This window comes from Peromyscus leucopus, chromosome 2 (genome assembly GCF_004664715.2).
Source record: "Peromyscus leucopus breed LL Stock chromosome 2, UCI_PerLeu_2.1, whole genome shotgun sequence".
Classification (NCBI taxonomy): domain Eukaryota; kingdom Metazoa; phylum Chordata; class Mammalia; order Rodentia; family Cricetidae; genus Peromyscus; species Peromyscus leucopus.
This window is the reverse complement of record NC_051064.1, coordinates 32,268,141-32,293,432: the sequence shown is the minus strand read 5'-3', so window position 1 is coordinate 32,293,432 and position 25,292 is coordinate 32,268,141. Positions and strand designations below refer to the sequence as shown.

The window sequence follows — 25,292 nt, the reverse complement described above, 5'->3', positions numbered from 1 at the left end:
CCTTGTTCTCCCTCTCTGTTCTTGATTCAGCCGGGATCTCCCACTCTGACAGGCTCCCTTTCCCTCAACCCTCACCCTTCATTACTCCCACTCATGTCCAGGTTGTTCATGTAGATCTTAGCCATTTCTCCATCATTGGGCGTTCCCCGTGTCTTTCTTGGGGCCCTGTTTTCCAGGTAGCCTCCCTGGTGATGTGAATAGCAATCCAGTCATCCTTGTTCCACATCTAGTATCCTCCTATGAGTGAGTACATACCATATTTATTTCTGAGTCTGGGTTACCTCACTCAGGATGATTTTTTTCTAGATCCATCCATTTGCCTGCAAACCTCTTGATGTCATTGTTTTTCTCTGCTGAGTAGTATCCCATTGTGTATATGTGCCACAATTTATTTATCCATTCTTCAGTTGAAGGGCATCTAGGTTGTTTCCAGGTTTTGGCTATTACAAACAATGCTGATATGAACATAGCTGAGCAAGTGCTCTTGTGGTATGATTGAGCATTTCTTGGGTATATGCCCAAGAGTGGTATAGCTGGATCTTGGGGGAAATTGATTCCTAATTTTCTAAGAAAGTGCCATATTGATTTCCAAAGTGGTTTTACAAGCTTGCATTCCCACCAGCAGTGGAGAAGAGTTCCCCTAGTTCCACATCCTCTCCAGCATAAGGTGTCTTCAGTGTTTTTTATCTTAGCCATTCTGACAGGCGTAAGGTGGTATCTCAGAGCTGTTTTGATATGCATTTCCCTGATAATTAGGGATGTTGAGCAATTCCTTAAATGTCTTTCAGCCATTTGAGTTTCCTCTGTTGAGAATTCTCTGTTTAGCTCTATAGCCCATTTCTTAATTGGACTGTTGGTATGGTGTTGGCATAACTGGATATCAACATGTAGAAGGCTGCATATAGATCCATATCTGTCACCGTGCACAAAACTTAAGTCCAAGTGGATCAAGGACCTCAATTCTGAACCTGCTAGAAGAGAAAGTAGGAAGTAGTCTTGAACACATTGGCATAGAAGATCACTTTCTAAATATAACACCAGTAGCAAAGACACTGAGAGAAACAATCATTCAATGGGACCTCTTGAAACTGAGAAGCTTTTGTAGAGCAAAGGATACGGTCAACAAAGCAAAGCGACAGCCTACAGAATGAGAAAAGGTCTTCACCAACGACACATCTGACAGAGTACTGATATCCAGAATATATAAGGAACTCAAGAAATTAAAACATCAAAACGACTAAAAGTCCAATTAAGAAATGGGATGTTGGGAATTCTTACATCCAGGATTATTAGGTTTCTTGGTCTACAATTATCTTTTATTTTTAGGTTTTTCTGACTTTGGTATCAGGGTAATACTGGTTTTGTAAAAAGAATTGTGAAATATATTCTTACTTTTTATGGAATGATTTTTGGAGTATTGGTATTAGTTGTTTGAAGATCTGGTAGAATTCTGAGCTGAATTTATCTGACACTGGCTTGTTTAATTATGACTTTTTAAATTGCTGACAATATCCCATTAGTGTTATGCATCTATTTAAAATATTTTCCCATCTTAATTTAACATTGGTAGATTGTATATGTCCATAAATTTATCAATTTCCTTTTAATTTTTCATTATGATGTGTGTTAGTACCATTATTTCTGTTTAGTTTCTATCTGAACAACCTGTACATTGATGAGACTGAGGTGGTGAAGCCTTCTACTATTAATGTGTGAGATTCCATGTGTGGTTTTAATAATGTTCCTTTTACAAATCTGAATGCCTTGGCACTTTGGAAATAGATATTCAGAATTGAGACTTCATACTGTTAGATTTTCCTTTAATGAGTTTGAAATATCCTTCTTTGTCTCTTCTAATTAATTTTTGTTTAAATTCTATTTTGTTAGATATTAGGATAGTTAAATCCACTTGCTTGTTAATTCCATTTGATTGGAAAATCTTTTTCCAACCTTTTGCTCTGAGGTAATGTCTGTTTTTAATATTGAGGTGTGCTCCTTGTATGCAGCAGAAGGGTAGATCCTGTTTTCATTTCCATTCTGCTGGATTGTTGCTTTTTATTTGCTAACCAAGTCTACTGATATTGAGACTTATTAATGACCATGGATTGTTTATTCCTGTTATTATGTTGTTGGTTGTGGTGGTAGTGTGTGTGTGTGTGTGTGTGTGTGTGTGTGTGTGTGTGTGTGTGTGCATGCATGTTTCCCTTCTTTGGATTTCTGGTGTGAGACTATCTATTGCCTGTGTTTTCATGAATGTATTTAATTACCATAGATTGGAACTATATTTTTAGTAACTAGAAATCTAGGGATGGATTTTTGGTTAGACATAGTTTAAATTATATTTTGTCAAGAAATTTCTTGTAAGGTGTTCTGGCTATAGTAGTCTGGGCTAGCATCCATGGTCTCTTAGAGTCTGCAGCAAGTCCGTCCAGGCCATTTTGGCTTTTATGGACTTTGCTGACAAGTTAGTTGTAACTCTTATAGGTCTGCCATTAGATGTTACTTGGCCTTTTTCCCTTGCAGCTTGTAATATTCTTTCTTTGTTCTGTATTTTTGTGTTTTGATTTTTATGTGATATGGGGGCTTTCTTTTCTGATCAAACTATTTGGTGTTCTCTAAGCTTCTTCTACATTTATAGGCATGTTTGCTTAGGGGAATTTCCTTCTATGGCTTTGTTAAATATATTTTCTGGGTTTTTTACTGTGCATTCTTTATTTTTTCAAATTATTCTCAGTTTTGTTTTATTTCATGTGTCCCAGATTTCCTGGATGTTTTGTGTTAGAAGTCCTTTAGATTTTACATTTTTTTGATAAATGAATCTATTTCTTTTATTGTATCTTCAACACCTTAGAGTTTCTCCTCCATTTCTTGAATTCTTTGGTGATGTTTTTGTTTATAGTTCCTATTCACTTCTCCAGATATTCTATTTCCTGAATTCCCTCAATTTGTCTTTCCTTTATTGATTTTATTTAGATTTTCATGTCTTGAATAATTTTCTTCAGGTGTTTGTATGCTTGTATGATTTTTCTTGGCTTTCTTGTCATTCTTTAAGGGATTTGCTGACTTCTTCCAATTATGTGGCTTTCTTTTCCTAGGATGATTTAAGGAAGTTTTACTTCTCCTCTTTGAGGACCTCTATCATCATCATAAATTTGGTTTTAAGATTATTTTCTTTTAGTTCAACTGTTGGAATATTCAGTGTTTGTTGTACTGAGATAGCTGTGTTCTGGTTGTAACTTATTGCTCTGGGTGTTGTTGTTTGTGTTCTTTCACATATGTTTAGACATCTGAATTTGGAATGATCATAAATCTAGTTGCCAATTTTTCAAAATTATTCTTTTTTGGATGAGTGTTTTTTTTTTCCTTTGTTTCCTTTTTTCCTTTGTTTCTTCTCTTGTTTATTGGATTCCTAAGCTTGCTGTTAAGATAGATGTCTGATGGCTTAGGTGGCCTCTGATCTACCAGGGAGTTCTTCCCCATATTTGGGTCTGATATTCTGGCTATGAATGTGCATGGCCTCTGATTTGGCCAGAGAGTTGTCTGGGATTCAGATGCAGTTCTGGCTTCTGGTGTGGTAGGAGGCTTCTGCCTGTTTTTCAGGGATTTGGCCTGGTCTCTAAGATTCAGGATGCTGGTGTGACCTCTGGGGATCAGGGTTCTTTCCTGGCCTTGGATGGAGTAGAAGCCTTCTGCCAAAGGTGTGGGTCACGACATAGTGATGAGGAGAGGAAGGGCAATTGGAGTTATGCTGGGCAAGTGCTGGTGGTTTGGGGAGCAGTCTTTTCTGGGATTCGGGATACTGGCCTAGCCTCTGGTGGAAAAAGAGGCTTCTGCCAGAGGTGTGGGTCATAATATGGTTCCAATTATCTATTGTGAACACCGATGTTAGATTCAATTTTATATAATGAAATTCACTCTTGTGTACCACAATTTTCTTAATTCTTTAATAAAAATTAAATTTAGAATGGAATGTCAGTATTCTTTTGTATTACTTAGTCTCTAGAATAAATGCATTATTCTTTGTAGTTATTTTTTATAAAATTAGCTAGATTCTTTTCATGCTACTTCTCAATTAAGTGAAGATATTAATTTATTAATATTAACTTACAATAACATCCTTTCAGTTTTTGCTTTAGTATCTATTAGCCTTCTTGACACTGCTAATTTTACTTTCTCCTCTTTTCTACATAGTTCTTGCCATAAAATTAACTGCTATATAGCTTTTGTTTTACTTGTAATTATTTAATGCTTGTTTAATTTAAATTTCTATTCCACTAAATTTTTCTGATATAAGTATATATCATTGAAATTATAGCTGGATTCTTTTGTGTATTTATTTATAATTTTATTTTTTTCTCTATGATATTTTAAAATACAGTCACAGAAGTTGATATTTTGTGTTTTCAATAAGTAAGTATCATTTGATGCTATCACATTAAAACATGTAAACATATTCAAGTTAAAATGGATATATTTCAAAATAATGACATTAAAATAATGTTATAAAAATAAAAAATATATTTAAAATTTACACAAAATAGAAAAATAAAGTATAAATTTTAAGAGAAATTATTGTTTAATCTTGTTTTATATATATGTATGTATATACATACATAAGCTTGCATGTAAGCGCACCATGAGCTTTTAATGCTCAGGGAGATCATAAAATGTCATATTCCCTGGAATTAGAGGTACAGCTGTCTCTGAACTGCCATGCTGGTGCTGCAAATTGAACCCAGGACTTCTGCAAAAGTAGCATGTGCTCTTAACCACTGAGTCATCACTCTAGCCCCTTAACTAAAAAAAATTTGCATTTGGAGAGTGGACAAATATAATCCAGGCAAATGACTTCTTAGCTGCAGGAAATCTGTAGCATTTTGAGTAATAAAAAAAAAGTCTTGAATGTATCATGTTAGGAAGTAAAACCTTCCTAAGAAATGTGGTGCTTAAACTCAACTGTGACTTTTCAAAAAATAATTGGTTGGTCAAATACATTAGAAACTCCAAAGTAATAATGTCTGGTCACAGTGAAGAATCAGAAGTCAGGAAACATGTAATTTCTATACAATGACATCTTTGAAAATTGTGTACCTTTAGTACATTATTCAATGATTTAAATTGATTAGAATGATTGATTGATTAAATTAATTATTAAATTTAAAATATGTGTTACTATATTTTTTATAAAATTTGAATGCATATTTTTGTTTTGTAATGTCACAAAATTAAAGAGATTTGGTAAGGATTTTTGAATACATACTAAGAGCACATATGAAACTAGTTTTACTGATAGAATTAGTCCATACTTTGAAACAAAGCATAAAATAAAACTTTACAGATTAACAAAACAATATAATATTAAAAATCTGGTTAGAGGGATCAGAGAAATGGCTCAGCATTTAATAACCCTGGCTGCTCTTGAGAGGACACAGATTTTATTTCTAACACACTGCTATGGCTTACAACCTTCTCTAACTCCATTTCTAGAAGATCTTGTACTATCTTCTGGCTTCTCTTGGAATGAAGAATGGGAAAAAACAGAATACAATATTTTTAAGAAAGTCTGATGTTTCTGAAATTCAAAATATTCTCTCTCTCTCTCTCTCTCTCTCTCTCTCTCTCTCTCTCTCTCTCTCTCTTTACCAAGACTTATATTATTGCCAAGCTCTGGCTTTGGTGTAAATCAAATTTCTTTGTGTTTTATTTTTCAATTTTCATATTATTTTTTCTTTCATTTTTCTTTATTAAGAAATTTTCTACTAACTCCACATACATCTCTCCTCCTCCCACTCCCTAGTCCCCTTTCCCAAGCCACCTCACTTCCCCACATCCCCCCAATTGAGGTTTCCCATGGAGAGTCAGCAAAACCCAGCACACTGAGCCTAGGCAGGTCCAATCCCCTTCCCACTGTAATAAGGCTGTGCAAGGTGTCACACCACAGGCACCAGGTTCCAGAAGCCTATCCATAGACCAGGGACAGATCCTAATCCCCCTGCCTCCCAAACAGTTCAAGCCAAACAACTGTCTTCCGTATCGAGAGGGCCTAGTCCAGTCCCATGGGGGCTCCACAGCCACCAGTCCACAATTCATGGGCTTCCTCTAGTGTGGCTGCTCATCTCTGCACATCCTCCCATCATGATCTCAATGTCCCTCACCTGAAGTATCTCTCCTCTCTCTCATCAATTGGATTCCCAGAGCTCAGCCGGGTGCCTGGTGGTGGATCTGAAGAATCCATTTTAAAAAATGGGCAACAGAGCTTAACAGAGAATTCTTAACAGAAGAATCTCAAGTGGCTGAAAGGCATTTAAGGAATTGCTCAACATCTTCAGTCATCAGGGAAATGCAAATCAAAACAACTCTGAGATACCATCTTTCACCTGTTAGAATGACTAAGATCAAAAACACCGAAGACAGCTTATGTTGGAGAGGATGTGAACCAAGGCGAACACTCCTCCACTGTTGGTGGGAATGCAAGCTTATACAACCACTCTGGAAATCAGTATGGTGGTTTCTCAGAAAATTGGGAATATGTCTTCCTCAAGACCCAGTTATACCACTCTTGGGTATATACCCAAGGAATGCTCAATCTTACCACAAGAACACATGCTGAGCTATGTTCATATCAGCATTATTCATAATAGCAAGAAACTGGAAACAACCTAGATGCCCCTGAACTGAAGAACGGATAAAGAAAATGTGGCACATATACACAATGGGATACTACTCAGCACTAAAAAAAAAAACAATGATATCATGAAATTTGCAGGCAAATGGATGGAACTACAAAATATCATCTTGAGTGAGGTAACCCAGACTCATAAGGACAAATAAAGTATGTACTCACTCATAAGTGGATAGTAAATATGAGGGAAGGGATGGCCAGACTGCAACCCACAACTCCAGAAAGGCTAGCTAACAGGGAAAGACCCTAGGAAGGACACATGAATGACCCTGTGAATGGATGAGAAGTGGATGAGATCTACATGAGTGGACTGGGTGTGGGGGTGTGGCAGAGGGCGAGGAGTGGGGGATGAGAACATAGGGAAATGGGAGGGTCAATTTTCATATTATTATTGAAAATAATATGAACTAGACAAAGTCATTCTAGAACAGCATAACATTATATTATGCTTTTGTCTCCTGCAGGTGCTCCAAGTGACCAAAGCAGTGGTACCTCTTCTCCTCTTTGTGACAGTGGCTTGCACCTCAACTACCATCCAAACAACACAGTAAGACAGCTGGACACAGTTGAGACTTATTAATAAGGATGATCTAAAAACAGAATATACCTGTTCTGGTGATTTGCTAGTACTATTGCTGAGTCTAATTTTTCTGGTAAAAATGAACTCCTCAGTGAGTTCACTATTATTTAAGTGATAAGTCAGAAGGAAAAACAAGCAGAGAGTTATTTTATGTGATATTCATCCCTTTTTCCAGGCATGCATTCTTAAATCCTGTATAAGTGTTGGAGACTTTGGACTAGGACACTCAGAGGAATAACATCATTTTAGGGCATTGCATGCAACATAGAGCTTCATGAACTATATGATTTAACATGATTTTTTACTTTTATTTTGATACCAGCTAGCCAAATATAACCATAATTTGTCATTTTTTGTAATCTTTATGCATATCATGGAATTACTACAAGGAAAGAAAAATCTAGCATATACATTATGATAAGGAACAATGAACTACATTTATAATCAAAAAAATATGCATTTAATACATTAGCTTTAATGAATTAAATTGAATTTTTAGTGTTTATTTTCCACATTTGTTTCTGAGTAAATTAGTTATTTTTATTAAATATTTTTGATATTTCTTATTTTAGCATTAAAAAAAACATTCTAAAGAAAAAAACTGTTCTCTCTGGTTTCAAGTAGACTTAAGTATGAACTGGCAAAATTGACATGTAATACATATTTATTTTTCTGATCTCTAAAAAAGCACTAATCATTCAATATTAGAAATAATGATCTAATTATGAATTTTATTTCAAAAGACTACCTTTAAACATTTGCAAGTCCAAGCAACTTTTGATGTTTCTCATTATATTGCCATTATTCTATAGCTAGATGACATAGGTTTTTCAGGTTTATTATCAAATTTATTTATTCATTTATTTTGTAATTAGGAACATTTTTTAACTTATAGCATGAAAGAAGTTTTTTCAATTTTTTATTAATATATATTATTTGTAAACAGTAAGGAGTCTCTCATTACAATGTTTCCATATATGTATATGGCATTCCATGATTACATACACCCTTCTGTCACCTTTTATTATCCTCTTCTCCATCACTTTTTATTATTCCATATCCCTAACTGCTTCCCTTTTATCTTCCTACCTTTCCCACCCTAGATTCTATATATGAGAGAAAACACTCTTACATATCTGCATGACACTGACTTATTTCACTTAACAAGATAGGCTGTCTTGTTAAGTGAAATAAGTTAATAAGCCTAAAATAGTTCTATCTATTTTCTTACAAAGAGTATAATTCCTCTACCCCATCTCCTTTATGGCTGAGTAAAATTCCATTGTGTATATTTAACACACATTCTTTATCCATTACTTCTTAATTTCTTTTTAAATTCTTTTCTCATATTACATCACAACTCCATTTTCCCCTCTGTCCCCTCCACACAGGGCCATGCACCCTGCATCCCCTCAGACAGGAGCAGGACTCCCAGAGATGTCAACCAAAGAAGGCATAACAAACTACAATATGACCAGGAACATATCATCACATCAAAGCTGAATGAGAAAACCCACTATGAGGAAAAGGGTCCCAAAAGCAGGCACAAGATTCAGAGACAGTTCCTGCTCCCATTGTTAGGAACCCCAAAGGAACACAAAGCTACACTGATAATACATAAATGCAGAAGACCTAGATCAGACCCCTACAGGCTCCGTGATTTCTGAAAGTCACCATGGGTTACAGTCAGTTGATTCTGTGGGCCATGTTCTTGTGGTGTTCTGTAGATGAATTTCTAAATGGTCTAATTAAATAAAAACACAGAGCCAAATATAGGGATGAAAGCCTTAGAGAGATCAGAGAAATAGGGAGATGCTGCCAGCTGCCTTACTTCACCCACTCTGTAGCTTCTAAATGTGAGCTACTTCCTATCTACCCACACCTTTCTATGCCTTGCTTTTCTGTCCTCTTATTGGCTCTTAGCCCAGCTACCTCACTTCCTTGTGACTGACTCTCTGTACAGACCTCCAAGTCTCTATGGTTGGTACTGAAATTAAAGGCATGTGTCACCACCCTTGGCTCTCTTCCCTACTATGGCCTTGAACACACAGAGACCCTGCCTGATACGTGATGGATAAATTGCATGTGCTGCCTAACATTGCTTACTTAAAATAGATGTCCTTCCCCCCACCCCGCCTGATCTCCAGTCAAGCTTTATTTATCAAAGCACAACTAACATATAACCACATTTCATCACAAAATAAAATATCATCACAGTGTTCCTAACCACCCTTGTTCATGCAGAATTTTTTTCTTTAAAAACTTTATTACTCATTTTACAGACTAACCACAGATCCCCCTCTCATCCCTCCTCTCACTCTCCCCCAGCCTCCCCCTTCCCCAAAATACACCCTGTTCCTTCTTCCAAAAGGATAAGGCCTCCCATGGGGAGTCAGCAAAGCCTGATACATTCAGTTGAGGCAGGACCAAGGGCCTCCTTTCTGCATCAAATGTAGTCAAGGCATCCCACCATGAGTAATGGACTCCAGAAAGCCAATTCATGCACCAGGGATAGATCCTAATCCCACTGCCAGGGGCCCCTCAAACAGACCAAGCTACTCAACTGTCTCCTGTATGCAGAGGGTCTAATCTGGCCCCATACAAGTTCCACAGCTGTCAGTCTAAATGTTGTGAGGAACATTTATAAGAGCAATGGCTATTGGTGGAAACATAAGTCTCTTATCAGTCCAACAACTTCTGGATATAGTTCATTAAAATTCCATTAAATTTTACTTACAGCAGAAATAACTGTTTTATAATAGATAAAACCAAAACACTGATCTGATGATACCAAGATCTGAAAACTATGATGTTCAAGTGATCAAAATAGTTAAACACACAAAGAAACAGTGATATAATCCTTGTTACAAATGATTGTGTTTGTGTGTATGTTTGTGGGTATGTGTGTGGAGGTGTGGGTGTGTATGTCTGACTGTCTGTGTTGCTTAGTTGAATCAAGGGCATCATGCATGTTAGGCAAGTGATGTTCCACTGAGCTTCCCTTGCCCCATTACACACACACACACAAACACACACACACACACACACACACACACACACACACACACACACTTTTTTTGCTGAACATCCTTTCCTTGATGCCCATTATCCTCATTTACTGTGCTTGTGCTGTTGCTGTGTACAACTGTGTCTTTTCATTGCTGACAGCTCCATTCAAGTGTTTGCCTGAGATTCACAGGCCCTGAACTTCAGTCCATGTATTCTGTGTGATTTGGTAGGAGCAACAAGAAAGGCCTCCTCTGGATAACCACCAGAAGAGATGGAACAAATATTTGCCAGTTAGTCAGTTATCCTGTGCATTCTCCAATCTTTCAGGTTTCCTTTGAGATCCTCATTAGTTATGTTCATAAGACAGAAAAAGTATCCCATGTTCTTAATCTAGATTTTGTCTAAAGTCTGTTACTTCCTCTGTAGTAATGGCAAGTAGAGAAATCATGATTAAAGGTTTAAGGAAAGGAATCATTATGGTTTCTTTTCTACTCATTGCCTTGCTTTATAATAAAATTACAATGGCATTCTATAGAAACCTACCATTTGGGCATAGCAATTACTACTAATTTTGCAGCCTCACTGTTTTTAGCATAGATAGTTGTATAGAGTTTGAATACCATATACCACATACATTCTATGCTGATATAGGTTCATTCACATTGTATTATTATTCTTATCATTCATATTGGAATATATTATTACATTGCTGGATATATTTTACTGTAATGAAAGCTTATAATGGTTATGTAAAGAAGAATAATCAACATGAAAATTTAAATAAAGCACATTTATAATGAGAAAGTTCTTGTCTATTTCCATTAAATGAAGTCTTGCTGAACTCTATAGAGGCATTTTATGGGGTATTATAGGGAATAGTTAATTATGGTTTCTGAGCTCAAGAATTTTAATCAAGTTTGATGTAAAGAATGAAAGAACTAGAGAGCTGTGAAGACTCTGAACATGGATATAGTTGAGATCTGAAAGCTGTAAGATTACTACCAAATGTGGCTTTGCTCCTCTTGAGGACATCTATTGATTCTGCTGACTGGCCTGAGTGCAGCTGGCTCAACTCAATTTCCCTTCCATGCTGTGGATAAGCTTCAATACAGTAGAGGAGACTAGGAATTCTCTCTACTCTCAAATTTACAGTTATTATAACTTTGTTTAAAAACAAAGAGATTATATGGAACTGCATTTTGAAGATCTATGTACTATTTTTAAAACAAATTTTGAGTAACTGGATATTGTTTTGCTGAAATATCCTTATGAAAACTCTTTAAAATCCAAGAGAAATCAAGCCTTAAATATGAAATTTAGGTTACTATTTTGTAATGTCTGTTCCTTCATGAACAAAAATGTCACCAATTTCAAGGACACAGATATCTCTTGTTTTACTGAAGCAGAGTTACCTGAGCCAAAACCCAATGCTTAATTTCCCTCCTAGAGGCAAAATGAAGAAATTTGTTTTGAGTAAATAACACTTACTCAGAGAGTCAGATAACACAACTTGAAAATATTTTCCTCATCCTTATACCCAGAGTCAGTTTTCTATGCCTACTTATTCTAAAATATATCTGGACTGGCATTTTGTTCCACATTCAGTTATATTTTGTCAATTTGGTTGTTTTTCAACACCATTATGTAATTCATTTTAAGTGTTGGAGTGAATTCTATTGTAAGCAATTAATATGTAAACACTGTCTGTTAGATGCACCTGGTTAATATATGAAGAAAACAAAATTCTTGATATTGTGAAGTATATTTCTGGAAAATGTGCTTCTCAAAACCTTTTAGTTATTGTTTTAGGCTACTATATAAGTGACCATAAATATGTGACAACTGTTAGTAAAAGAAGCCCTAAACTATATATCTTCATGATTAAAATAAATAAGAATTATCTTTATTGATATTAAATATTCAACTGAAAATATGATCTACAGTAACATATACATCAGGCTGGATCTTTCTTAAAGATGAATTTGGGTAGGTTTCATGATTTTTACACAGAAGTATAAAATAGGAAAATTATCTTTCCATATTAAATTGTGAAAGTATTAAATTACAATGATAACATATTTTCAGATGTATGACTCCTAACAATGTTATGAAAGTATTATACCAACTTAACAAGAATGATTGGGGTACAGCCCCTTATAGCCCTTTCTCAGGGTCCATGGCAGAATCTAACAACCAGCTGAGGATTTAATCTTAGGGGTATTGAATGAATCTATGTACACTGAGCTCTTTCAGTCCATTCGCTTTATTCTTCTAAATCAATTATCTCTACACAGCCTCTTTTCTGCTCTCATACTTATCTCCTCTCTTGCCTGATGCTCTGCATCTTTTTTCTGCTGTTCTCCCTTTTTTGCATCTTAGTTCTCTTTCTCAAGTTTCTGGAGTTTCCAGTTTATAAACTCATGCAATCAGCAATTTTTTGGCCAAAGCAAGGTCACAAGACTTGAATTCTTTCAGGGTTATAAAAGCAGATAAGTGTTTATACCAGGCAGGGACTGTCAGGCTTTTTTTTTTTCCCCTTGACTTTGGCATTTTTTTTAATTTATTTTTTTATTATTTTATTTTATTTTACAATGCCATTCAGTTCTACATATCAGCCACGGGTTCCCATATTCTCCCCACTCCCACACCTTCCCCTTACCCCCAGACTACCCAGCATTCCCACCTCCTCCAGGGCAAATATTACCCCCAAGGACTGCGATCAACCTGGTAGACTCAGTCCAGGCAGGTCCAGTCCCTTTCTCCCAGACTGAGCCAAGTGTCCCTGCATAAGCTCCAGTTTTCAAACAGCCAACTCATGCAATGAGCACAGGACTTGGTCCCACTGCCTGGATGCCTCCCAAACTGATCAAGCCAATCAACTGTCTCACCTATTCAGAGGGCCTGATCCAGCTGGGGGCCCCTCAGCCTTTGGTTCATAGTTCATGTGTTTCCATTCATTTGGCTATTTTTTTTCAATAATTGAGTAAAACCAAAATTTATTATAAGCCACAGTCGTCCTAGGGACCTCCATGCTATATATATAGCCTCCATGGTTCTATGGGTTGTGGTCTGATTGTTCTTTATTTTATATCTAGAATCCACTTAAGAGTGAATACATACCATGACTGTCTTTCTGGGTTTGGGTTACCTCACTCAGGATGATTTTTTCTAGTTCCATCCATTTGCCTGCAAATTTCATGCTTTCATTGTTTTTCTCTGCTAAGTAGTATTCCAAGGAGCGGGTGACTTCTAAAACCCTCAGTGAACTCTTACAGGGAAAGGGTCAAATGGGAAGGAGAGGAACTTTGAATAAATTAAAGAAATCCAACAAGGGAAAAAGAGGAATCTGTATGCAATACTGCATTCCTAAGTGTGATAAGGTTAGATAATAAGCTTATTAGTAAACCAAGGTGAAAGTAAAAGGAGTTAAGAATTTGTTAGTTCAAGGTTAGCTTGGAGCAGCACTTTCCTATCTGCTGACAGGAGAAGTGTTCTGGGTTGCTAGGCAACCTGTATCACAGTATGTAACATTTGGTTCTTAAAAGCATTTTTACTCCAAGTAAATACCAACCTGGTGCAAGCAGTAAATCTCTTAAACTAGGGTCTTGTGTTAATAAACAGGAATTAAGGATTTAAGAATAGTGAGGTTATCTTCTCTTATCTGTAGGTGCAATGAGCAAATGCTTATCTATCTGCAGTCTAAATGCTTATCTATCTACAGTCTGTCCTTGGATGTTTGAGAAGTATCTCAGATAAAATACTTTTGTCCAGAGATGGCCCTGGACAGAAGTTGGTTAATAAAGATAATTACAGAAAGAAAGATTCTAAGTCTGCTAGAAAGAGGAACAAAGGCCTGAAAAAAAAAAAAAAAAAGGAGTCTTGACTGTGTGACTGTAGTCGACACAGCTGGGGAATGTTATCCAAATACCAAAATTGTAAAGGGGACATTCTGCCCAGTAAATGGTCAACAACACTGTTAGAAGTTCTTGAGGAAAGAATCAAATGGGAAAGCTTCACTAGCACACAAGAATTTGCTGCAGGAAACAACTAATACATTCAAAAGCAAATGTTACCAAGACTTGAGTTTTTGGCTTCCCTCTGGAAGAGCTCTTGGCTCTTTCAGGTATAGATTTACCAGTGTCAGCTGCATTCCTACCTCATATTTCTGTAGCTCGCAGCAACAAATTATGGCTATTATTGTCCTCAATTTTTGCATTGCCTCAATCATTTAATATTATTTCATATATTCTTATTTATTCATAGAAAATGATAACCAAAAGGAGTAATTCATATTTGCAGAATATTGGAAATCACTGTTAAATAATCTACCAAAATATGTGAACAGAATATAAATGACCAACAAAAAAATCAAATTATTCTTTTTTATTATTTATATTTTTATTTAAGAAAGTTTTTAAATTAATTTTACATATCAACCACAGATCCCCTGGCATCCCTCCTCTCACTTCCCCAGTCATACCCCCCTTGCCCACCCCACATGCCCTCCTGCAAAAGGGTAAAGCCTCCCATTGTGAGTCAGCAAATCCTAGTAATTCAGTTGAGGCAGGTCCAACCCCCACCCGACCTCAACCCGCATCAAGACTGGACAAGGTATCCCACGATATGGAAGGGACTCCAAAAAGCCACCTCATGCACCAAGGATAGATCCTGATCATTGTGCCAGGGACCCCTAAAACAGGCCAAGCTACACAATGGTCTCCCATATGCAGAGGGCATAGACTGGTCCCATGCAGGTTCCACTGTTGGTCTAAAGTTTGTGAATTCCTAAGAGCTTGTTTCAGTTGTCTCTGTAGATTTCTCCATCATGATCTTTACCTGTCTTCTCATATAACACCTTTTTCCTCCCTTCGACTGGACTCCTGGAGCTTGTCCTGGTGCTTGTTGTGGATCTCTGCATCTGCTCCCATGAGTTACTGGATGAAGGCTCTATGATAACAGTTAGGGTATTCACCTATCTGATTACTGGAGCAAGCCTGTTCAGGTACCCTTACTGCTATTACTGGTAGTCTAATCTGGGGTTTTCTTTGTGGATTCCTAGAAATTTTCCTAAAAATAAATTTCTCCTAAACCCAATAATGTCTCCCACTATCAAGATATCTTTCATCATTCTCGCAATCTGCCCTCCCCCAGCTCAACCATATTGTTCCCTCACTCTCACCCTATGTCCCCTAACCTTTATTGCCCTATTGCCCCCTGCATCCCCAGTTTACTCATGGAGATCTCATCTATTTCCTTTTCCTAATGTGACCCATGCATCCCTCTTAGAGATCTTCTTTTAACTAGCTTCTTTGAAGCTGTGGGTTATAATCTCATTTTCTTTGCTTTCCATCTAGTATACACATGTGAGTACCTACAATGTTTATCTTTCTGAGTCTGGGTTACTTCACTCAGGATGATATTTTCTAGCTCCATCTATTTTCCTGCAAATTTCATAATGTCAGTTTTTATTATTTTTTCACAGATGAGTAATACTGTACTATGTACCACATTTTTTGCTATCCATTCTTTGGTTGAGGGACATCTAGGTTATTTTCAGGTTCTGGCTATTACAAATAATGCTCCTATGAACATAGTTGAGCAAGTGTCCTTGTGGTATGATTGAGCATGCCTTTAGTATATGCCCAAAAGTGTTATTGGGTATTGAGGTAGATTGATTCCCAATTTTCTGAGAAGTTGCCATACTGATTTCCAAAGTTGCTGTCCAAGTTAACACTCCACCAACAGTGGAGGAGTTTTACCCTTGCTCCACATCTTCTCCAACATAAGCTGTCACCATTGTTTTTTATCTTAGTCATTCTGACAGGTGTAAGGTCTCAGAGTTGTCTTTATTAGCATTTTCCTGATGACTAAGAACATAGAGCAATTTTCTTAAATGTCTTTTGGCTATTTGAGATTTTTCTGTTGAGAATTCCCTGTTTATATATATAGCCCATTTTTAATTGGATTGTTTGATATTCTGATGTCTAGGTCTTTTCATTCTTTATATATTTTGGAGGTCAGCCCTCTGTCAGATGTGGCATTGGTAAAGATGTTTTCCCTTTCTGTAGGATGTCATTTTGTCATATTTTCTGTGTTCTTTGCCTTACAGAAGCTTCTCAGTTTCAGAATGTCCCATTTATTAATTGTTGCTCTCAGTGTCTGTGATGCTAGTGTTATATTCTTTAAGTGGTCTCCTTGCCAATGTGTTCAAGGCTACTTCCTACTTTCTCTTCTATCAGGTTCATTGTAGCTGGACTTATGTTGAGGTTTTTGATCCATTTGGATTTTAGTTATATGCATTGTAAAAAATATGAATCTATTTGTAATCTTCTACATATTGACATCCAGTTATGTCAGCACCATTTGTTGAAGATGCTACATTTTTTCGATGGTACAGTTTTGGGTCCTTTGTCAAAAATCTGGTATTTTTGGTACGTAGATTAATGTCAGGGTCTTCAATTCAAATCTATTGGTCCACATAATCAGCTTTTATGTCAATACCAAGGTGTTCTTATTACTATAGTTCTACAGTAGAGCTTGAAGTTAGGGATGGTGACACCTCCAAAATTTGCTTTATTGTAAAGGATAGTTTTAGTTATCCTGGGTTTTTTGTTTTTCCATATGAAGTTGAGAGTTGTTCTTTCAAGGTCTGTGAAGACTTGCAGTGGGATTTTGATGGGGATTGCATTGACTCTGTAGTTGATTTTGGTAAGATTGCCATTTTCATAATATTTTCATTTCAAAATATTTCATCAATGAGCATGGAAACATTGTCTGATATCTTCTTCAATTTCTTTCTTCAAGGACTTAAAATTTCTTGTCATATAAGTCTTTTAGTTGCTTGGTTAGAGTTACTCCAAGTTATTTTATATAATTTGTGGATATTGTAAAGAATGATATTTCTCTAATTTCTTTCTCAGCTAATTTATCATTTGTATATAGGAAGTCTACTGATTTTGTTGACTTAATCTTGTATCCTGCCACATGACTAAAGGTGATTATCACTTGTAAGCAATCCCTGGTAGAATTTTTGGGGTCACTTATGTATACAATCATATTGTCTGCAAATAGTGAAAGTTTTACTTCTTCCATTCCAATTTATATCCCTTTGATCTCCTTTTGGTGTCTCATTGCTCTAGCTAGAACTTTGAATATTGAATAGATATGGGGATAGGGGACAGCCTTGCCTTATTCCTCATTTTAGTGGAATCACTTTGAGTTTCTATCTATTTAATTTGATATTAGCTGTTGATTTGCTGTAAATTGCCTTTATTATGTTCAGGTAAGTTCCTTGTATTCCTGCTTTCTCTGAGACCTTTATCATGAAAGGTTGTTGAATATTGTAAAAGAAATTTAAAGCATATAATGAGATGATCATGTTTTTTTCCTTCAGTTTGTTTATATAGTGGATTACATTGACAGATTTTCATATGTTGAACCATCTTGCATCTCTGGGATGAAGCCTACTTGATCATAATGGATAAATTTTTTGATGTTCTGTTAAATTCTGTTTGCCAGTATTTTGTTGAGTATTTTTGCGTCAATGTTCATTAGGGAAATTGGTCTGTAATTCTCTTTCTTTGTTGCATCTTTGTGTGGTTTGGGTTTTATCTTTTCTCTAAATTATTCTTTTTAATGTTTAACCTCTGCTTATAAGTGTTAGATATGTTGTGATAGATGTGTTTACAAATCAAAGAAACGTTAGTTGGAAGAAATCAATGATCTCTGCCTGTTATTGAATGGGTGACTTGGCAAATGAATTTTTTTTTAAGATTTATTTTATTATGTATACAGTGTATGCCAGCAGGTCAGAAGAAGGTGTCAGATCTCATTACAGATGGTAGTGAGCCACCATGTGGTTGCTGGGAATTGAACTCAGGACCTCTGGAAGAGCAGCAAGTGCTCTTAACCACTGAGCCCCGGCAAATGAATTTCTTATGAATGTCTATCTATAAAGAATCCTTTTCTGATATGGAATTGACTACCATAAAACATAAAGAATCATCCCCATTCATTAACATTGCATCCTTGACATCTGATAGGAGGGCAGTAGATAGACAGACATAATTAATTGACAAGATTTGTTTATTTGCCCAGACTATGTTTTAAAGTATGGCTACTACACCATAGTCCTCCTTATGATCAAAGGATGCATTGTTGCTGCTTAACAGTCTTTTGTATTTACTCAGTAACATGAGCATATCTTTATCTTAAAAAAAAGATTTACAAAGCATTTAGTAAATCAGAGAAAATAGTATAGGTGGTAACTATAATCAGCATTAACAATATTATTGTGAAGCTATAGAAATTTTATTCCTATAAGCCTCATGCTTAGAAATAGTTTTGCTAATTACTGGTGTTTATTTTTTTTAGTTAAAATATAATTACAAATTATTTTCTCTTTCTTTTACTCACTCCAATCCTTTCCATTTCAACCATTTCTCCCTCTCAAATTCATGGCTTCTTTTTCTATGTGTATGTGAGAGACAGAGGGGGAGACACACACACACACACACAGAGAGAGAGAGAGAGAGAGAGAGAGAGAGAGAGAGAGAGAGAGAGAGAGAGAGAGAGAGAGAAAGGTGCATAAATGTATACATTCAGCCTCCTGAGTATGTTTAAGGCTACTTGTTATGTATATGATTTCAGATCTGACCACTTGATACTAGTAAATCAACCAAATAACTTATCACTGAAAAGATTGTTTCCTACTTTCAGCATTCCTTAGTTATGTCTAGTTCTTTTTCTATAATTGGGAACCTTAAGATATTCCTTTCTGACATTAGCATATCTGTTGCTACTGTCATTGTTCATGTCTTGACTAGGTAGCCATATTGCCAAGGTTTCATAAGTGAAGGCTCTATATCATTTCTAGAAGACACCATTTGCTTCCACATTCTTTTGTTGCTGCAATCTTACCCCGTCTTCCTAGATGGACTCTGAGCCATAGGCAGAAGAGTTGTAATATAGACTATTTCGCTGGAACTGTACACACCATAACTATTTTGTGTCTGTATTTTGGGCAGTTGTTGTCTATAATGATTTTTGTTGCAAAAAGATTCTTTGAAAAGGGATGAGAGCTACACTTACCTATGAGTATAAGGAGAAACATTTAGAATGCAGCTAAGAATTAAGCTCATTTAATGAGGTGGCAAAAATATAGCCCCAAGTTGTTGTCTAGATTTCAACCTCTTGTTGAAGCATGATTTCCTTCTTGTTAAGTGGATCTTAAATTCTATTAGGCAACTTATGGTTACAACTAAGATGAGTTCAACAATTGTACCCTTAGGGATAGCTTGCCATGCTGCTCATTATTGTGGTTAAACAGTGTCATAGCTGTGTAGGAATAACTACTGGTTGCTTTCCTTCCTCAAAAACTTGCATAGAATTTCTGGTACCATAAAATATAGAACTCAGAGAGGAAGTTTTCTGATCAGATACAGTTCCTGTCCGCTGCATCCTATATCAAAGGTGAACAGTGTCTTCAGCAAGTAGAACTTACCTCTAGAAGGAAAATAGGGCAAAACAACTGTCTACATTATTTTAGAAGTCACTTGGAACATCCATAGCAACAATTCAAATTGAGGCTTCTCATGCCTGATGTTGAGATTTTTGTCAGATGATCTATGACAATTGTGAAAAGCATGTAACATTGGGTTACACACACACACATACACACACACACACACACACACACACACACACACACACATATATATGTATATATAATTATATATAATATATAATTATATATTATATATAATTATTAATTTTTAGAGTAGACTGCAATGTAATCTATTGGTTGTTTTAAGTAAATGTATAATTTCAGTTAGGATTTTGGAGATAGTAATAGTAGCATGAAACTTGGTGGTGGGCTTTATTTTAAGTATTTTCCTAATTATTTCTTATAACATGCTTATCCATTGTTAATATTCTTGCTACCGTTTTGTAAAGAGGACCAATGAGACATTTTAAATAACATGACCCTATATCAAGGGAAATGGAGTATGTATTTGCTAAATTTTGGATTCTGACCAGGAGGAGTGTAGTTCTCTTTGGAATGTAACCCCTGAATCCATTGTTGCATTTTATTTAACTGACACTTTAACACATGTTGAAAATTTGTGGTATACATCATGTGATCATATCATGATAACATATATCAACTAAATAAAGAACTGTCCCCATGTCATGTACTGATTACCCCTAACATCCCATCCCCTATAGGCACCTGATAATTAACAACCCATGAACGGGTTCTCATAAAAGAATGTGTGTCCTAAATGTGGGGAACCTCATAAGTCACTAATATGGGTACCTCTGTGTTACTTGATACTCTAACTTCCCTGGTATTGTAAACAGCTCTATGGACTTAGTATCTTCTGAATAGTATTATTTCTCCTTAACCGACTGAAATAAATTAATAATTGAAGGTAATCTTAGCACTATTGAGTCATCAGAGTTTCAAGTTTACAGTAAAATAAAACTTTCTGCATTCTAATACTCATTTTATAGACAGGCTACAAAGTCAACAATTCTTTAATCAAACTTAACTGAACATACAACCAGTATTGGCTCCTGATGTTAACAGAGAATAACACTTCCAGTGTATCTCGAATGAGATATCAAATAAAAAAAAATCTTTTTTTTTCAAATATATTTTTCTTCAACATATTAGGGAAAATACCAATGCTAATGTGGAAGTTTGAGGCTTGTGAGGCCTCCACCCCAGATACAGAACTACAGGCAACTAAAGAATGCTAAGAGCAAGAGAAAGTGTCTTTTGGGGAAAAAAATCACATCTATTCGTTATCCAATAAGAAACAGTTACCCCCTAAAAACATGCATTCTAGAAACTGAACTGGATTATGAACTAGAAATATGAATTGAGCAGATTGCATTTATGTATTTAGGAATGTACACACACACACACACAAAGCAATAATGAAAAAAGGGATATGAATTTGAAACACAAGGGAGTTTGAACAAAAAATATACACAGAGAACAGACTTTCTGAACATGTTGCTTTTCTCAGGATACCCTTTCCTGCTCATCGTGGCCCACATCTCCAGGACTGCGGTGGGAGAAGAGGTGGTGTGACCTCAGGCTCATTCCCCTACTGCATGCCCGCTTCTCCCAGTACCTGCCTGGAACTGACCTGACTCGGTGAGTCTGTTTGTAGGTTTTAAACTCTAATTGAAAATGGTCAACGCTTAAACTTTAAGCATAATGTGCCATGACATTTTTATTTTAACATGTTTTTGAGAGTTCAAAAGGAATACTCTCTCAATATACAACATGATAAATATGGAGCCAAAGCCAGTGGAAGCCCCGATTCTTTCATCAATAATTGCGGTGGATCTGATGTGTGTAACACTATAATTTTATTGGGCTTTATATTTTTTTCTAAAGTTAATTTTAATACATTGTTTTATTTTCAAAGTATTTGTATAGTTTATACATTTACCTATTTGAGTGGTGCTAGGAATCTAACAGAGGACCTCGAGTAAAACCCCAGACCTTTGTAGGTAGCTTATCATCTACAATTCTCACATTATTAGTTTTATGAATAAGTATATGAGTTTACTTTTCATCTTTTTATAATGCTCAATATTGATAGGGATGTGGAATGAATTGTTTTTCAAAAGCAGATTTGGGGCTTTGTTGATCCCTTCTTTCCATAGAATTTAAATCAAAAGTTTCTGCCTTTTTTCTTGATTATTTTTGTTTGTTTGTTGAGTTCCTTGGTCTGATGTTTTGCCTAAGGCTTTTTTCTTTTCTTTTTTCTTTTTTTCCTTTCTTTTTCTTGAGATATATGTCTCAGGGACTGAGGAACCTCTCTGGAAAGATGGGCATTTTTGTCTGTTTCCACCAAAGTTTTTTAATCAATTCAGACACACACAGCTGACAACTGCTCAGGAGGTCAGACTCCAAATCATCCTGTGGTTGATTGATACCTATTTGTGGCCTTGAGCTCTGAGATGTTACTTATGTAGCCTATGGCATTCCAGTGTGGGAGATATTCTCAAGACCCTTCTAGGGATGGATAAAATAAGGAAACCAAAGGGAACTACCATTAATCTCACTTTTTCTTGAGAAGTTATATACATTTACAACAATGAATTCTTTGGACTTTCCTTGTCTATTCAATATTTTGTAAAATAGATATCAGATTCTCAAGACATATGACTGCTATTGTAAGTCTGTTTATTTAAATATATGGCTTGTAATATATCTGATTTTTCTTCTTTTGTCATTGAACCCTAAACTTTCTGCTTTAAGAGTTCTGATATTTATATTAAGACCTGTTTTTTAAAAAGTAGTCATGTGCTTCATTTGCTTATATTATTATTTTTTTAAGACAGGGTTTCTCTGTGTAGCTTTGCGTCTTTCCTGGAACTTACTTGGTAGCCCAGGCTAGCCACGAACTCACAGCGATACACCTGGCTCTGCCTTCTGAGTGCTAGGTTTAAAGGCATGCTAGGCAAAGCTATCCTACATAAATATTTATATATTTTTCTATCAATAATTTCTATCAAAAAAATTTTTTGTCCAGTCCAAATAACTCTGTAACTTTATTTTCATTGTGCCTTAGCACAAAGAGTTTTAACTACTGAGTTAATTATACTTTTTTAACATTGTAGGCACAATTAATTACAAACAAAGCTTTATTCATAATAGATTTCTACAGCAATTCATATACAAGAGCTAACTTACCATTCTTATTACTTATTCTCTTAGTAAAGGCTAATTGAAAACCTCCTTCCATGGAGCTCACAGGCTATACTTCAGAAATGATAAGTTCATTTTCTCTGTGAGAAGGAAAAACAAGGAAGTGCATACAATGGCACATAATAGTCTGTCGGGGTGTCTATAAACCCAAGATATTATTTTGTGGGATATATATATATATATATTTCATAATTATATTATATACTTTGTAAATGATAAAAATTATAATTTGTAGAATTATATATTGTATAAATATATATAAATTGATATTAAATAGTAATTTAAGTCATGTCATGCTTCAGACTTAATTGCAAATCAAGTCGTTTCCCTGTCATTTATGGTTGTGTTGATGTGAACAGACACATTATAGTGTTATTTTTGTCAGAGATAGGAAAATATGCTTTATTAGATGCTAAAGATCCTGATTTAGAAGTATCTTCATTAAACTCTGAAGCATGTCAGAATATCACATACCATGGCCAAGGGTATTCCAATAGGAAGAACAGGCTGTGAGAACATTTGATTGTCTTTCCCCTGTTCAGTTCCTATTGTCATTATGTGGAAAATATACACATGTATCACCATGTGTATTTGAAAATGTAGCATTAGTTTCTTTGGAGGCATAGGTAAAATATTTCCCAGAATTTCACAACTGTCCAGGTAAGTGATATTTCTCCCAGGTCTGTGTTTATCTCTGTCTTCTGAATCTTCAGCATATTTTATTGAGTTTTAATAAACCAGAACTATATCACTTTATTATTATACAGGAATATCATTCATTCTATTCTATTTAAACTCTGAAAGTTAGGAATATTGAATGAAATTTATCAATATTCCTTTTATTTCAAGTACATCAAATTTTTATTTTCTTGCATGAATTCACAACTTGATCTCCCTTTCCATTATCTTAGCCACAAACTCCTGAGGAGCTCTCTCCCTGGAAATCTCTGGCCACACAGACTAGAGAATCAGATGAATGATCTTTACTCCTTCCCATCCTTCAGTTCCAATTCCCTATCTGACCAACAGCTTTGCTACAGGCCACCTGATATTGCTTCTCCTTCTTCTCTGTCCCAATTCCCAGAAGACCACATACACATTCTCCTACAGCCTTCTTTTCTCATCCTATCCCTTTGTCTCAGTCACCAATACCTGAGGCACTCTCTCCCTGGAAACCCAATGGCCACCTCAGCCAGGGTATCAGACAGACAATCTGCACTCTACTTTTTGTTCTCCAAATGTAATTCCCCATTGTCATCCCCTTCCCTCTAGCAGATGACCTTCATGGGCCTGCCTTTATTCTCTTCCTCCATTCCAATGGGGAATCCACAGATTCTCTTGTCACAACCCAGCATTTCTCCCTCCGGTGGATCCTCTCATTCCCAAACTTTCTGGCTCTATTCCATTCCTTCATGTCATCTTCTGATACATAGAAATACTTTTTACACTGGACCCCAAGTGGCCACACTTGGCAGTGACACAGAAGCACTTCCTACTAGGTGATGCAAAATCACCACAGTCTCCTAACATCCAGAAAGGGCAACAAAAACCAAGGAAAACCATCAAAGAAAGATAAGACCAGATATCAACACCTAGAATTACAATCATCACAAACCCATGGTCTTAGACACCAGCATAAACACAAAGTCAATAACAGTCAGCACAAAGTGTCTCTACTAGAGTCCAACAGAGCTCACAGATTAGGTTCCAAGAAATAAAATATAGCTGAAGCACAAGATAAGTACTTTAAAATAGCTATTATAAATGAAATCTAACATCTTTCAGACAATATGAATATATCTATCAGTGAAATTTATGGAAAAAAAAAAAACAACCAATGAAAAGAAGTGAAGAAAACTGTTCAAGAAGTGAAAGTAGAAATGTGGAAAGCAGAAGGTAGAAACTAAAGAAAACCTACACTTAGGTATAACTGGAAATGAAAAATTTAAGAATTTGAACTGAGCCGGGCGGTGGTGGCGCACGCCTTTAATCCCAGCACTCGGGAGGCAGAGCCAGGCGGATCTCTGTGAGTTCGAGGCCAGCCTGGGCTACCAAGTGAGTCCCAGGAAAGGCGCAAAGCTACACAGAGAAACCCTGTCTCGAAAAACCAAAAAAAAAAAAAAAAAAAAAAGAATTTGAACTGAAAAATCAGAGGCAGAACTTACCAATAGAGAAAAGAGATGGAAAAGAGAATCTTAGGCATTGAAGACAATATAGAAGAAATGGACACCTCAGTCAAAGAAAATGTTAATTCTAGAAACAATCTAGGCACAACGAATTAAGTAAAA

General features: G+C 35.9%; 1 protein-coding gene across 11 annotated transcripts in view; it reads left to right on the top strand.

The window, feature by feature from the left end:
• The window catches only part of Sntg1 (syntrophin gamma 1), a 741,147-nt gene that overhangs the window by 507,296 nt on the left and 208,559 nt on the right, over nt 1-25,292 (top strand). For all 11 annotated transcript variants that reach the window (XM_028855148.2, XM_028855136.2, XM_028855144.2 and 8 more), the window contains 2 exons: nt 7,147-7,229; nt 21,308-21,438. In XM_028855148.2, the coding sequence (XP_028710981.1) occupies nt 7,147-7,229; nt 21,308-21,438 (214 nt within the window). The remainder of the gene's footprint in view (nt 1-7,146; nt 7,230-21,307; nt 21,439-25,292) is intronic.